The 17,418-nt window shown below is 41.7% G+C and overlaps 1 protein-coding gene across 5 annotated transcripts in view; it reads right to left on the reverse strand.

Moving 5' to 3' along the window:
- The window catches only part of LOC126106652 (uncharacterized), a 123,931-nt gene extending 107,212 nt beyond the window's left edge, over window positions 1-16,719 (reverse strand). For all 5 annotated transcript variants that reach the window (XM_049913014.1, XM_049913015.1, XM_049913013.1 and 2 more), the window contains exons 1-2: window positions 16,531-16,719; window positions 9,167-9,205 (exon numbers count right to left, since the gene is read on the reverse strand). In XM_049913014.1, the coding sequence (XP_049768971.1) occupies window positions 9,167-9,205; window positions 16,531-16,533 (42 nt within the window). In that variant the 5' untranslated portion in view covers window positions 16,534-16,719. The remainder of the gene's footprint in view (window positions 1-9,166; window positions 9,206-16,530) is intronic.
- Window positions 16,720-17,418: the final 699 nt, after the last annotated feature.

The raw sequence follows: 17,418 nt of genomic DNA on the forward strand, positions 1-17,418 counted from the left end.
TTGTGGCTCATGGATGGTTGGAGAAGAGGCGTTTCAGAGGTGGACGAGCAACAGTACAGTGTGCAGGTGAAAATAGAGCTGTGAGGCTTTTCCCTGGCCTCAGAACAGAGACTGGGTATAGGACTGGTCCCATAAACACCGGTGGCCAGCAAAATCCCCTCAGTGGACAGTGTTAATATCTTCAAAAAAAGAAGGCCTCGGCAATCCATACACTGTTCACCCATAGTCCAGCCATAAATGCACGAAAGCCCTATAAAACTGGAGCAGACGCAGCTTGTCCAAAATGAGTCTCCAAAGCCTCACACGCACGCACGCACGCACGCACGCACACACACACACACACACACACACACACACACACACACACACACACACACACAGAGTTATCTGGAGAAAATTGAAAACCCGTCCTTGCAGCGGCCACTCCTCGAACCTCTGCAATGTAAGCTGCAACTGACTGCTCACTATTGCAACACTGGAGGAGGAACAGAAGACAGCAAAATCATCCACAAATAAGAAGCACTTTACAGAACTCCTTATCGTAGACACGATACTGTTTATGGGTAAAGCAAAGTGGGTAACATTTAAAATACTGCCCTGAGGGGCACCATTCTCCTGCTCCAAACAATCTCACAGTGAGTCACCAACTCTGGTCCTAAAAAACCGCTGAGAAGGGAAAGAAGATGCGGAGGTGGCCACAAAAGCCCCACTGATGCAGTTGTACGCGAATACAAGTCCCCAAGCAGTATTGTATGCCTTATCTAAAAATCTGCCGATATGGCGATGTTTATGTAGGAAATCCCAATAAATAGCCACCTCCAGCACAGTCAGGTTGTCGATAGTGGACCAAAATCTCTGGAATCCACACTGAGAGCACCGAAGGAGTTGCTTGGTCTCTAACAACCAGAGCAGATGATGGTTAACTATTTGTTACATGGTCGTTTCTACACAGCCACAGCTGTGGTTGTGGCATCACTCGATGGTGTACCAGACTGAACCTTTAGGCGGGCTCAACAATGTCAGCAACCTTGGCTTTTTCTGAAGTTCTGGGAGGAAGGACAGGCTTCCAAATGACTGCAGCAGCAGAAGTGCATGGACAAATGCAGGGACTAGTGCTGACACTAGCAACCTCCATTTGTGTAGCACCATCGGCTTTCCGCACTTGCTTTTTAACAACCAAAATGAAGGAGGTAGCAAATTTGGGGGGAGAATGGCTTTATGCAGTTTTTGGCTCATTATGTGGGATGCACATCATAATTTTAAGCTCTTGTAACTTCCGTTTTTTCAGATACACACTTCAGTTCCAACTCCAGACAGGGTGAGCTCCAGAGCAATTCACATACTTGAACAATTTGAAACATCGCATTGCTTAAGCGTTGGAAACCTGACTTAACATGCTCAGGAAAATTTTAAACACTGACTATACCTTTGGGAGCCCACTCATCTTACAGTTCCTCCTTGGGAATACCCACCAGATTCCTGCACACCACAAAACCTCTATTGTAATTCGAGGTGGTGTGCAGCTCAGTTTCGATGGGATATTCCCAAAGGTTTCTGTAGGTCCTTAACTTGTTGGGACTAGCACTTTCCACCAACAGTGTCCCATTATGCAATCGCTTGATGGATTTTAAATTGCCAGCAATGCCTTCTATCCCTTTTTGAGTTTAAGAAGGTGAAACTTTCTTAAAGCTGCCCTCTTTCCTTTCAACTATTAAAAACATATTCTGACTGCCACTACATGTTCTGTTAGTAAACCAAAAACAGATTTCATTCCTGAGTCAGGAGGACTGGCTACATGAGCCCTCTTGTTTGAGTGGGTTTTGGTACCTACCAGTGGCCCACCCATTCCGGTGGGAGGTGGAAGAGAAAACTTCGAAGGATCCATGTCGGTCCATAAGCAGCTAGGGGGGAGAAAAAAAAAATTCCACCTAGACAGAGCCCCGCTTGCCTAGGTACACCTCTTACAACTGAGGTGCAGCAGGTTCCCCAGAGGTTGCCTGCTAATGACTATTTCACCTCTACAGCCATGTAGCTTATCAGCACACAGCACACCTTGAGACAGAGACTGGGGATTTTTTTATAGAGATTTTTATCATCCTCCCAATCCGAGAGGTCAAGCCTATATGTACATTCCCTGCGACACACAATGTTCCACTGCCATGCAGTGAAGCACACCCAGAGCTTACAGTGACACAGGGCTGGTGGGTGGTGCTTACATTTCCCAGATCAGGAACCCCAGGGTCACTAAGCCCATACTCAGAAAATGATTGCTGAGCCACTGAGGGGTACTACACGGTATTTGTAGAGCTTTTAGTTTGGTCATCTTTTATATTTGTTACCTTCTTCACTGGTCCCAGAGCTTCCTCGTTATCTTTCTATCTTGGATTTGAAGTTTGTCTGTTAGACTCTCCCTGTTGATCACTAGACACACTGAAGCATATAGGACTTCAGAGCAGACGACAGTTTAGTAAAACTTTTTTTTTCTGAGACAGGAGAAAGCCTTTCTATTACGGGTGCTCTTCCTTAGTTGGTATGCAGCTCCAGACTGTCTACTAGAGTTGCTAATGCTATTCTTTTGAGTGGGTTTCAGCTATTCTCCCATATATTTACATCTGTCTGTTTTCTTCATTTCTCCCTGATCTAGGTGCAATGTGCAAGGAGAATCATTGATGTTCCTGATGTAATGTGTATTTTCATGTGATACATTCAGCCCTTTGCTGCTCGTTGTCTGAGAACATTGAGCCTAACCACCGAAGTTTAGTACTGAACAATGGAAAGTTCAGAATGGAAGAAAAACAGTATGGAAAGGATAAATTGCTATGAAACACCTACTCTACATTATTAGTAGCAACTGTCCTTCCCATATTGTTGACATTTATATTGAGCTAGAGAAACCTGGCATACGTTGTCCTGCCTGTGTATATTTACTCTGTTTATATAAAAAAGGATGAGCCTTAGGTGATCTAGAATCTATAATTTACTGTAGAAAACTGTGTAAAACTGAAAGATAGCTCACACAATGAAATCCTATTATTTTTATTGGTATAAACTGATGATGAATGCCCAATACCCAGTAGCGGAGCATGCCCTCCAGCATAATTCTAGGGACCTGGGAACCTGCTACACCATATGTGCCATTTGGCTTCTCCCACCCAACACCAGTCCCTCTGAACTGCGGAGATGGGAACTTGCACTCCAACACATCCTTTCATCCCGCCATCCCCCTGGACTGAACCTACGTTAAACAACCTCACTCCCATTTACTCTTCAGTCTTCTCCTCTTTCCCTTTCCTCTTTAGCCATTCACGCATCTTTTCATCCTACATAGTTGTGTTTATCTTTATACTATATACCTCTTTACTTCTGTATGCATCCTCTTTGGTTTGAAGCTGGCACAGTACTTACAGTAGAATATCTTTGGCTTCCCTCTGACAACCATGCCTCCATCCTTGCTACCCTCCCTATTTTCCTTTCCCTGTTGCTTCATAGCCTGGGTTGTGAGTAACTGAATCTCCTTTCCCTTCTTCCCTTTCTTTCCCCTCTCTCCTCCCTGATGAAGGAACATTTGTTCCGAAAGCTAGGAATGTAAATTTTCGGTTCTGTTTTATGTGTATCTATCGGCTGTACTGAGCTGAGGTAAGTACTGGCCAGCCCCTCTCTTTCTTTGTTAGTATTTGTTTCACATCTTTATATGAGATTTTCCATTAATCATTTAGATCACCTATATGGTCCACATCCTTCATTGTTTTGTCCCTTTTGTTAGCTATCACTTACGTCTGTCATCTTAACACTTTCTCTTCTTCAGTGTTTTATATATACATAAATAAATATTTTCGTCACCAACTGTGCTAGTTTCATCTTCCTCCTATTATCTTGTTCCGTTTATAGTCCTCTTTTTTTTATTTATTTATTCAACATTCCATAGTTTTAACGTTCGTTATTCGCTGTTTCCCAGCCAACAATCACTGCCAACAATCTCTTCCACACCTACCAGTATCATCCATTTCCGTCGATTTCTTGTTGCTGGCGATATTTTTGTGCCATTGGCTATCTTTCTCTGCCACAAGAAAATTTTTTGGGACATTCTGCGGCACTCGCGATCTTTTTTGCGGCACGCGCGATCTTTTTTGCGGCACGCGCGATCGCTTTTGCGGCACGCGCGATATTTTTTCGCCACTCGCTTTCACTGTTTTTGAGCAACGTGTGTTCTTTTCCCCTGATCTGGACATACTTGCTTGGTCTGGTCAACTCTTTCCGTATTTTTCTTATTTAGTGGTCTTCCTTTGGTATTGAACATTACCAACACAATTTCTTTCTTTCTTTCTCGTCCTTCCCTCCCCGTTTTATTCCTTCTTATGATCACTATTTCAACTTTAGTTATTTAATTTCCCTACCCACCAGTTACCCACTATGTACCCTAATCCTATACCACATTACTTACATTCATTCCGGAAACATGCATTCACCGTAGCCAAACTGCAATCCCACATACTTTTCCTCCAGTCCTGCTTAACCTTTGGAATTATCCCTAAAGGGCTTACCTTAAAAGTTCCCATCTCCGGGTGCAATTCCTCCTTCCACCAGTCTCTCCTGGACTTCCAGAACCTTCAATCCTTAGCCCTTACCCAACTTGTCCTGAATCTCTACACTACTTCATGTAATCACCACTCCCAACAGCTCCTATCTCTCTTCAAAGTCCTTCACCTCTCAAACCCTTGCTTGGAGAACACACTCAGGAACATCATCCTAGAAGCCAGCTGCAAGCTTGAGTTCCATGCCACACACCACCTGAAAAAACTATCCACAGTGCTAGTGCAACACCTAAGAAGTGGGGTCCCTCTCCCTATCCCTCACAAACACCAACCACAACAGAACCTTCAACAAACCCCTCTCATAGCCAACAAACCTAGCCTAGCCACCCTACTCAATCTCCCCATCCCAGCACATACCCCACACAGACCAAATCTCAACTATAACCACAGTCAAATGCCACATATCACTAGTCCCAATTCAGTCCTAAACCTCTCATCCAGATCCCTCTCTCCTCCAGAGACATCTGTTCTATCAAAAGGCTTAACCTTTAGCCCCACGCCTAAATTCAACCACACTGCCCTGGTTAAAGATCTCCTCTCATTCACCCAGAACCTCAACTGGAAATATCACTTCACTACCCAAACACAGCCCCCAAATACTAGACCCAGTGTTGAACCCTGTCTAGAACAGTTCCGACTGCCTTCCCAAAGGGATCCTCCTCCCCTCCCCCAAAACCATCCCTTGCAGACATTTCAGGAATTCCTCACATCCAGTCTTGCCTCCCAGTCCTTCTTGAAGAACATCCCGACAACCCCCAACATCACCCCAGCTGAATCCCGTGCCATTAAGGAGCTGAAAATAGACCGCGCTATTGTCATCCTCCCGGCGGATAAAGGCTCCACAACTGTCGTACTTGACCGTGTGGAGTATGTGGCAGAAGGACTGCGTCAACTCTCCGACACCTCAACCTACAAAGCTGTTACCCAGGATCCCATTCCCTCCATCCAGACTGAGCTGCAAAAAATCCTAAAAATCCAAGGTCCCTCACAAGGCCTCACAACGGCTTCCATAGACTTACTCATTCCACCTGAGCCACGTACCCCTACCTTCTACCTATTACCCAAAATCCACAAAGAGAACCATCCTGGCCGTCCCATTGTAGCAGGCTTCAAAGCCCCAACCGAACGTATCTCAGCTCTGGTAGACCAGCACCTCCAACCTATCACCCGCAGACTCCCATCCTACATCAAAGACACAAACCACTTCCTAGAACGCCTCAAATCCATTCCCACTCCTCTCCCACCTGAAACCTTTCTTGTCACCATAGATGCTACATCCCTTTACACAAACATCCCACATACCCATGGTCTCTCTGCCCTTGAGCACTACCTCTCCCAACGCCCACCCGAAGATCTTCCAAAAACCTCGTTCCCTATCACACTTACCAACTTCATCCTCACCCATAACTACTTCACTTTTGAAGGCCAGACATACAAACAAATCAGGGGAACGGCCATGGGAACCAGGATGGCTCCGTCCTATGCCAACCTCTTCATGGGCCGCATGGAGGAGGCTTTCCTGAAGACCCAACAGCTGCTTCCCCTGGCCTGGTATAGGTTTATAGATGACATCTTTGTGGTCTGGACTCATGGTGAAGAAACACTCCTTAATTTCCTCCATAACCTCAACTCCTTTTCGAATCTGAATTTCACCTGGTCCTTCTCCAAAACCCAAGCCACCTTCCTGGATGTTGACCTTCATCTTGTTGAAGCTCACATCCACACCTCTGTCCATATCAAACCCACAAACAAACAACAGTACCTTCACTTCGATAGCTGCCATCCATTCCACATCAAACGCTCCCTTCCCTACAGCCTAGGTATTCGTGGCAAATGCATCTGCTCCAGTGATGAATCCCTCAACAATTACACCAATAACCTGACCAGTGCTTTCCTCTCCCGCAACTATCCTGCAGACCTTGTCCACAAACAGATCTCCCGAGCAATACATTCCTCCCCGTCCAACAACAATGTTCCTACCCCCAGACCACACAGAAGCATCCCCCTTGTCACCCAATATTATCCTGGCCTCGAAAACATCAACAAATTACTCCGCCAGGGATATGACTTTCTCAAGTCAACCCCTGAAATGAGATCATCCCTTGACAAAATTCTCCCCACACCACCCAGAGTTGCCTTTCGTCGCCCCCCTAACCTCCGTAACATCCTTGTTAAACCCTACAATATTCCCAGACTACCTTCTCTACCCAGCGGTTCCTACCCCTGTAACCGACCCCGCTGCAAAACCTGCCCCATGCATCCCCCCACAACCACCTACTCCAGCCCCGCTACTGGTAAAACATACACAATTCAAGGCAGGGCCACGTGTGAAACTACACATGTCATTTATCAACTGACATGCCTGCACTGCACAGCCTTTTACATCGGCATGACAACAACTAAACTGGCTGAGCGCATGAACGGACACAGACGAACTGTCCGCCTAGGAAATGCCCAATACCCAGTAGCGGAGCATGCCCTCCAGCATAATTCTAGGGACCTGGGAACCTGCTACACCGTATGTGCCATTTGGCTTCTCCCGCCCAACACCAGTCCCTCTGAACTGCGGAGATGGGAACTTGCACTCCAACACATCCTTTCATCCCGCCATCCCCCTGGACTGAACCTACGTTAAACAACCTCACTCCCATTTACTCTTCAGTCTTCTCCTCTTTCCCTTTCCTCTTTAGCCATTCACGCATCTTTTCATCCTACATAGTTGTGTTTATCTTTATACTATATACCTCTTTACTTCTGTATGCATCCTCTTTGGTTTGAAGCTGGCACAGTACTTACAGTAGAATATCTTTGGCTTCCCTCTGACAACCATGCCTCCATCCTTGCTACCCTCCCTATTTTCCTTTCCCTGTTGCTTCATAGCCTGGGTTGTGAGTAACTGAATCTCCTTTCCCTTCTTCCCTTTCTTTCCCCTCTCTCCTCCCTGATGAAGGAACATTTGTTCCGAAAGCTAGGAATGTAAATTTTCGGTTCTGTTTTATGTGTATCTATCGGCTGTACTGAGCTGAGGTAAGTACTGGCCAGCCCCTCTCTTTCTTTGTTAGTATTTGTTTCACATCTTTATATGAGATTTTCCATTAATCATTTTGATGAATTATATACATTTTTATTAATAAATAATGTAAATGAACAGTATATGACTATCCATTTTGGTATATAACAGAACCAAGTTAAAATACTTTAAAGTAATGCTAACATTTAAAGTAACTTGAGTGGACAAACAACATTTTTGGGTTTTCTGACTTTGGCATAGATGCACAGAGTTTTTGGTGTTCCTACTCTGGAATGAGCAACAAACTGTGACTCCTCTTCAAGAAGCCAACAGCGGATCATCTATACCTACCAGTAGTATGAAATATTGGTCAACTGGCCAGTAGATATCACATCACACAATGATAGGAACAACCTATGGAAGAGGGGGTAGTTAGATTAGAGGATAAGATGGGGAAATTTTATAGTTAAAAATATGTTAAACTGAAATCTCAGAGTCGGGTACATAGGTGGATAATGAGCTGCAACCAAAATTACAGCATGCTATAAAGTCCAGCACGAACATGACTGTGAGGGGTGGTAGTGCGTGTTCATACAATTGGGTACTTAATAACTGTAGACAAAGATGCACATGAACAATAAAAGAGATGGAAAACAGATAAAGGATACAATAGAGCAACAAAGGACAGATGATACAAGGTAACAACACAAAACGGAGTCACATGGCAACATAAATATAGTAATGTAATGTCCTTGGTGGAGTATAAATTGTGGAAAGATTAAAGGCAACAATTCATAACATTGCTGTGGTATTTAATGATTGAAGATAGGAAACTCTGCTAAACTTTCAGACAGCATTCTCATTCAGAAATAACTAGCACAGCTTACACACACACACACACACACACACACACACACATTCACATTGCAGTACCATTACAATGTAGTCGGCAGTGGAAAATTAGTTGTCCAAGGTTTGGCACACGTGTGTAGGCATGTGCGCATGCACATAAACTAATCTAGATGTATTTTGCATAATTATCAATGACAGTAAAATTGTTGGTAGTGCACTTTACAGAAGGATTTGCTTCCACTATTTTGCATAACTCTGCTTGTGCCACATCTTCGAAGATTCTCCTTAATGGGATTTACTGAACATGATGTGGGGATGAAATTACTGAAATTAGTCAATTTGAGTCACTGCTACTTCTATATCTCCCTGAGCCTCAGATCAACCAACAAACTTGTCTCTATGAATTACATGTAAGTAGCATCTCTCTCTGTGTAGCCATACTTCAGTAACCAATGTTTCTAGCACATTCTTCCCTTAAGTAAAAGAGCAACTAATGACTGGCCTGACTTTCTTGTGTGGCTGTTGCATGCAAATAAAGTGCCTCACAATTTATAAAGTCTTATTTGCTTTGTGACAGATCAGTTTCAAATATAGATAATAGTTTCTATTAAAGTGAAATTTTTTATCTTAAATTCTCATAATGGTGGAATAAATAAATAAACAAATATTTCAGCTGAAAGCTACAATAAGTATTTGCATTAATATTACTTACTGGTTCTTCTTTGATCTCTATTTCCTCTCCTGCAGATTCCTGTAAGACGAGAACAAGCCAGAAATATTAGCAAAAACAGAGAAAATACCATCATCCATTCACACATCACATGCCACAAATCTTGTCAGGAAGGAGAGCCTTATTGGATGTGGCACGATTCTAGTTAAGCATTAAGAAGCAGAAGCAGCCACTGTTATCTGTTTCTGTAAAGTATACGAACATAAACTTCTTTTTTGACAGAATCCGACTTGAGCAAAACACAACTTTTTTCTTTCTTCTATTGTCCAGACATGTTTCACTGAAGTCTCAGCAATGTAATTTGGCCTTCATTTTCTTTCTTGTTACCACATGCTATGGTTTTTCTGGGTTTTTATGTATTTCATCCGACTTGTTTCCCTGTCAAAGTTTGTGATTTTTTTTCTGGTTTCCTCATTATCTTCACTGTGAAAAACTGTTATTTACACTTTTGCTGTTACTGTTTACAAACTAAGGAAACATGATGGCAGTCAGCCAAACTGTTGAACTGTCAACCATCTTGTTTTCATAGTTTGTAAAAAATAACAGAGAAGCTTGAAGGTCTCTCGGGCATGCAGCCGGGTTGACTGGTCGTTGTTGAACGAATTTTCAACGGCGTAACGTGCCATCATCATCAGGTTACTCCTGTTGACTGATGTCCTAGGCCAGCAGGTGGTGTGGTATATATACCTGTCGCCTCTCCCCTCCACTGACTCCGCGTATGAACCGAGGGATATGCAGGCCGCGGTGGTGGGGGTAGCTTGCGCTGACGAGATGACTGATAAGCGTCAGTACGCATGCCGCCTTTGGCGGGTGTGGTGCCCCGTTTCCGCTGCTCCTGCAGAACTTTTATTGCTGGATTCCACACTTGGCTGAGTTGAAATCCATTGTCCTTGTTAATAAGGTTCTCGTGCAGCCGGATTTCAATTGCTTCCTTGTATACACAGTCTCAAAAGCGAGATGTGTTGTGCAGGACTTATGTGTTCTCGTATTCCATATGATGATTTGTCTCGAGGCAATGTTCTGCGATGACAGATTTTGTAGGCTGTTGGAGATCGGTGTACCGTTTGTGTTCAGTACACCTTTCCTCGATGGTGCGAATGGTTTGCCCCACATATGCTTTCCCACACTCGCACGGATTCCGGAAATGTGGAGTTTATTTCATACCGTGCGAGTGTGGGAAAGCATATGTGGGGCAAACCATTCGCACCATCGAGGAAAGGTGTACTGAACACAAACGGCACACCGATCTCCAACAGCCTACAAAATCTGTCATCGCAGAACATTGCCTCGAGACAAATCATCGTATGGAATACAAGAACACAGAAGTTCTGCACAACACATCCCGCTTTTGGGACTGTGTATACAAGGAAGCAATTGAAATCCGGCTGCACGAGAACCTTATTAACAAGGACAACGGATTTCAACTCAGCCAAGTGTGGAATCCAGCAATAAAAGTTCTGCAGGAGCAGCGAAAACGGGGCACCACACCCGCCAAAGGCGGCATGCATACTGACGCTTATCAGTCATCTCGTCACCGCAAGCTACCCCCACCACCGCGGCCTGCATATCCCTCAGTCCATACGCAGAGTCAGTGGAGAGGAGAGGCGACAGGTATATATACCACACCACCTGCTGGCCTAGGACATCAGTCAACAGGAGTAACCTGATGATGATGGCACGTTACGCCGTTGAAAATTCGTTCAACAACGACCAGTCAACCCGGCTGCATGCCCGAGAGACCTTCAAGCATCTCATTTGCTGGGAAAATCTACGAACACAAATAACAGAGAAAGTTTAAATAGCACAGTTTTTCACAATAAGGAAACCAGGGAAAAAAATCATGAACTGTGAAAGGAAAACAGCTGTAGTGCAAAACATAGAAACCCAGGAAAGCCACAGCACACAGTACAAAGAAAGAAAATAAAAGCCCGCTGACATTGCTGAAAGTCAGGGAAACATGTCTGGGGAATAGAAGAAAAGAAAAATGGTTGTGTTTTGCTCAAGGCAAACAGCATCCAAAAACAAATTTATTTGTAAGCAAACATGGATAGAAGAACTTCAACTTCAATATTATTATACTGCAACAACTTATGACTAGTGTTAGTCTGCTCGAATGGGTAAGTATGGAAATTACTTTTAGACTGCTCTATGTATGAATGTTAGCAGAAAACTCAGCTACACTGGAAAAAGCAATAGCTCCTTCCCTTACACCACTCACTTCTATTTGCACATATTACCCCGAACAAAGCACTTAATTCACACAGACACATAACAGCTACCTACATACCGACAAAGTCAAATTCTGTTTACTACAAACATTAGAGTTTTATGGATTATCAGAGTTTCGAAATACTATGATAAACTGTGGAAGGTGTAGCTAATGTGTTTTCACACAAGAAAGTCTGAGCTATAGTTGCTCCTCTTGAATCTTTGATAGAGTTTTATGGATTATCAGAGTTTCAAAATACTATGATAAACTGTGGAAGGTGTAGCTAATGTGTTTTCACACAAGAAAGTCTGAGCTATAGTTGCTCCTCTTGAATCTTTGATCGGACAGGCTCCAGGCCAGTGAGAGAAAGTCAATCGCTGCCAGGTGGCAATGATATCCTTTTCATGGTGCTAAAGATCCAATGAATGGACATACTCAAATTTTTGAGCCTGTGAGGTGAAAGCAATAAGCAGAGCTGTAATGTGCCAGATTTTTCATTGTTATTGCAAGCATTGCACTGGTGAACAAATGCTTTGAAATCTCTCTTGATATCTAGCCAAATTAAGTCCATTCCTACCAGCCGTACATTAACCCTGATTCTCAGATGAGAGGGGCTGTGGCAAGAGGCAATTGCTTGCTGGTGGAAATCTACTGTAACAAATGATTGTGCTTGTGACTTTGATATATCACAGTATAGTGCTAAACTTGAGAGTGGAAATTAAAATATGTTGAACAGTAAGCCTTACATTTCTTTGATGAATATGTTCACTTCATTGTCATATTCCTGAGTGAAAACTGGCTTTAAGATGTCAAGCACCTTCCCAAAGGGATTAATGTGAGACAGATCATTTACTGGTCCGTTTTGTTCATCATCAACTTGTTGAATATTTGAACTGTGCACTGAAGTCCAGATGCACAAATGGTGTGGTGATGCCTTATCTGGTTTCTGACAAAGTGAATGATTGGCTTATCATCCATGATAAAGGTGGAACCATCTAGTTTCAAGCATGTATCAAAACTTTTTGTGAGCCCCATAGGCTTTGCAGAGCCTGCAAACCAAATTGCTTGCAATGATGATAATGTTCCACTGAAAAAAGTCAGAGGTTACCAATCATGTCATATTGTTGTAATACAGTTTTAGTGGCAGTTGATGTGACTGGCTTAACAGTGAGAGATGTTTTTGAAAGTGGCGAGATAATAATCTAGCCTCTGTAATAGCAGTTTTTACTGTCATTATGGACGCTATCTTCATTTCAGTTCAATGCAGCATGTCTCATGGTTTGGATGGACCTTTTCAAAATTCATTGAGAGGTCTACCAATAACATATGATCACACACAAACCAATGACAAAAATTGTCAAGCCCCAGAAACAGTGTAATTTACATAATGTTGTAGACTGTGTACATTTCTCACTTGACATTTGCCCACTTCAAGCATAATGACACTAATACTATTTAATGCTTTTGAATTTTTAATGAAGTTGAATATCACAAAGAAGAAGCTACATAATCTGAAGTCATCTTTTAATTTGCAACGGTTATCAATACGTACTGATACTCGTTTCCATGCTGACAAAATGCTCACAGCACATGCATTTGAAGCTCGCGAATGTTGTTACAACCATGTTAAATGTTGGATAAATCAATAAATATTATGTTACACTCCTCTCTTCTATATCATGATACTCCATTTCAGGTAGCACTAACTGAGTGCTAATAACTACAATTTCTGGTAAGGAAGCTGAACAGATGAGGACTGGGTACAGATCAACCTCAGGAAATTGAGCTCCAGCAGCCATGGCGAAGGCAACCTGCAGGACCAACAATATCTGCCAGTCTGCAAGAACCTGTCACATACATGTACTACTGGTGATTTTGCTGCAGCTAACAAAACAGAAATCAAAACTGCTGAATACTGGGCTATCCACAGCGTATGAAGAGAATCAACGTGCTGTTTATTTTTATTTGCCTTCCTGTCTGTAGTCCGTATATTCATGTTGTACATATAAATTTATTTTTTATTTTTATTACTTTCTGTTTTTACTTTACAGAGGAATCTCTGATATGAATACTTTCTATGTATTTAATCTCTGTCTTTTATTAGTGTTCTACCATAATTTTAATAATTTTGTATCCTGGACATGTAAAATAAAGAAATTAAAGAAGCTTCATATTATGAGGTTACATTCTATCACATAACTGGGCAAATGAGACAGTTCATCCCTGCATGTGCATAAAAGAGAGGGAGGGACAAGAAGGAGCTAGGAAAGGAGCAAGGAATAGGGAGGAAGTGAAAAATAGAAAATACAAAAATATAAAAATAGATCTAAAGTAGGAGTATTGTGTTGGGGACTGCGAAAAAGTATATAAAGCAAGGATGAGGTGACAACAAACAATTTGGAATTAAACAAGGAATTTAAAAGAATGTAAGACACCAGTAGCAACAGAAATCTAGGAAAGAAAACTAATCAAATTTTACTAAAATGGTGTTGAAACTGCTGGTTTTGTGGTGGTGAGTCCTGGCTGCTGACATTTAATGCCTAGGTTGGAGATAACTCATGGAGTGAGAAGCTTAACTGTGTAGCATTTTGTGGTGTGGATGGTTAGTGGGTCACACATTAAATTCAGCACTGGAATCTCTGGAGGAATTTCAACCAGTATTTATACATATATGAATTACTACCTGGGAAAAAAATATCTGTGAGGATAAGAATCTCCAAAGGGCGACAATGGCAATTTCAATAAAATTTTATTGTGACACGAAGGCACTCTCAGCCCTCCCCCTTCCCTACCCTGTAAGTGGAAGAAGGAGAGTTAACTTAGAGGTGGAACGGCTGCTTGGATCAGATATGGAGTCTCATATCAGTGTGGTTCCTGTTGACTCTACTAGCAGATGGAACTATACTACGCATGGCCTTCGCCTCAACATGAAAGGGACGGGAAAACTGTCTGGGCTAACAGCAAATAACTTATGGAGGAGGGGCACTGTCACAACTGGTGAAGTACCAGAGGTTGCAAGTGACATATCAGCAGTTTTTTTAGGGTAGGGAGTGCAGAAACAAAAGATGTTCAGAGACAGGATGAAAATAACATTCTCACTGATAAAACAGGCAACCAGAAAGCAAATTTTACTGTACACAATTCATGTAGACAGCCTCTGATTTAAACTAGAGATACTCAAAAATTGGCAGGAGTTATCGTTATTGCGTCAGATGCTTATTTATGTTGAAGAGTTTGAGTTGAGCAAACCAGTTGATATAATCTGCCTCTCTGAACATCATGTGCCACTGATATAGATATCTTAAATGTTTCAGGAATCAAGTTAGCTTCTACTTCTGTAGAGAACATATGGAGAAACAAGGATTTGCCACAATTTTCAGAAACTGTTTTGATTTCAAGAATATTGATATTAACAAATTTTGCTTGAAGCAGCACTTAGAAGCTTGTGCAACAGAAGTTTATCTATAGGTAAAAAGTCATATCACACAACCATAGTAAATGTACTAACTGATCATGACATGCTGCATTTTGTGTTAAATGTTGAACCTTGTCAGGATAAAAAACCTATTAAATCTGAGTACAGGAGGGTAACAAATGAGTCAAAAATTGAGAAATTCAGGAAATTACTCAAGGGCATAATATGAATAGATGTTTACAATACTTCTGACTCAAATGGAAAATACAAAGCATTCATTAATAAAGTTACCTCCACTTTTGAAAAAATTTTCCCCCCTAAAGGTAACTCAAATCACACAGAAGTCAAAAAATAAACCATGGATTACACAAGGAATAAAAATATCATTTGGGGCAAAAAGGAGACTGTATCTACTATCTAGGAACAGCTCTGATGTTAGAATTGTAATGCATTACAAAGAATACAGCAAAATATTGAAGCAAGTAATCCAGAAATCGAAGCAGTTCCTCCTTTTTTTTGACCACTATAGCCAACTTTATACAAAGAATTTTTCAGTTTCCTCTCAGCCCAGTACCTCTTCATTCCCTCAGATCTCATCCTTCTTTCTTCATTGGAAATCACCCTGCCTATTGTCTGTTTGTTGATTCTCGTTTGCAGTCTGGTTTGTTTGTCTGTGAAAGCTTTATTATAAGAGAAAGATAATAACATCAGGCAACAAAATAAAAACTATATGGGATATAGTGAAGACAGAGAGAGCTGGGGCCAAAAAGGAAGAGGAACAGATAGCTCTAAAAATAAATGAAACTTTGATAACAAGTGCATGTAAACAAGTACTTCATTTCTGTTACTGACAGCTTGGGGTTATCAGGTTCAGTGAACAGTGCAATTGAGTATCTGAAACCAGTCCTTATAAGTAACTTCAGCAAAATTGAAATGACATTTATGTCTCCCAAAGAAGTAGTTTATCATAATATCCTTAAAATCAAAGTATTCCAATGGGTATGACAACATATCACCAAAGTTAATCAAAGAGTGCTCATGTGAGTTGAGTTCTATCTTAAGTTACTTGTGTAATCAATCTCTTTATCAGTGGAACATTTCCAGACTGGCTAAAATATGCTGAAGTTAAGCCTCTTTACAAGAAGGGGGATAAAGAGATGCCATCAAACTATCAACCTATTTCACTTTTGCCAGCTTTCTCAAAAATATTTGAACAGGTTGTATTCAAGCATCTGGCTGCAAATAATATATTGTCCAAGTCACAGTTTGTATTTCTGATATGGAGAAAGCTAGTTACACTTACAGTGAGAATGTACTTAATTTATTAGATAATAAATTAGAGACTACTGGCACTTTCTGTGACCTGTCAAGAGCCTTTGACTGTGTGAACCACAACATTCTCTTAAGTAAATTAGAATATTATGAAACTTCATGGAAAGTTAAAACTGTGTGCCGAACCGAGACTCGAACCCGGGAGCTTTACGTTAATATTACTTAACTTCACGTTGCATGTATCCATAGTTAGTAGTACGCCCACGTTATATATAAATTACTCCAACATACCTTTAAAGTTCTGACTATGGATGTTATTCATCGACAAAAAAAGGGGACCGGGAGGGGCTACAATGAGATTTGTACGCCTGACACTGCCATCGTGACGAAATATGTAACAACGAAGAAGGCTGTACACAACTCATTGAACAGTTAGCATCACATACTCACCATATCCAGCGCGAATTGTTTTGAAACACAAGTCAGGAGCGCTTGTTCAAAAATTCCATTGGTAATTTCCACTTTTCCTAACCTCTGCAACAACTTTAGCAACTGCTGCTATACTTTACTTTTATCGCGAGTACTCTGTTTAAACTTGTTTACATTTCGCCAAACCATGCGATGAGCATGTCAACCGGCTACTGTGTACTGTCAGTCTGTCAATGTAAACAATGTCGCCAACCCAGAACCACAATTTTCCCCCATATCGCATTTGAACCCACCGCCCTAACTCGGGATAAACTTCTCTTGTTTTTCAAACTAAATGGCTATATACTTCATTTTCTGTTTTTTGGGGGGGAGGGTGAGGCGACTAGGGGGTTTGAAACCATCTAAATAACTCTTAACTCTTTAGATAGCACAATTGTGAATTGCAATTCTTTCAGAAAATACCACGGTACGCTTCAGTGAATAAATCATCACAAAAAACTTTTAGTGGCATGAAGCTCTCGCAAGTAATTTTACAGCGTTCATAAGCTTCTCCCACCGTGTTTCTGTTACATCTGAGATAAGCTCTACACAGAATAACAAAGATTCTCAATGAAGGTGAATTTTTCGCGGGAAGTATATAATCAGCGCATTTGAGTAGGACATACGCTCGCTCCTACGAGACTGAATAACGCCTGTAATAACATCCAAGGTGTATTAGACATATGAGCAAATTCTAAGCAAATGGCACTGTCTCTAAAGTATCACTGCGAAATCGCCACACTTTTTAACGATAAGAAAACGTAAAAGAAATAACACCCACTATAGAAGAGCACGAACATGGAGCGGCAAGAAACAATGTGACAGCAACGGCACGGATAACGCGTAAATTTACAAGAGAAATGGGTGGTT

Source organism: Schistocerca cancellata, chromosome 10 (assembly GCF_023864275.1).
Source record: "Schistocerca cancellata isolate TAMUIC-IGC-003103 chromosome 10, iqSchCanc2.1, whole genome shotgun sequence".
Taxonomy (NCBI): Eukaryota; Metazoa; Arthropoda; class Insecta; order Orthoptera; family Acrididae; genus Schistocerca; species Schistocerca cancellata.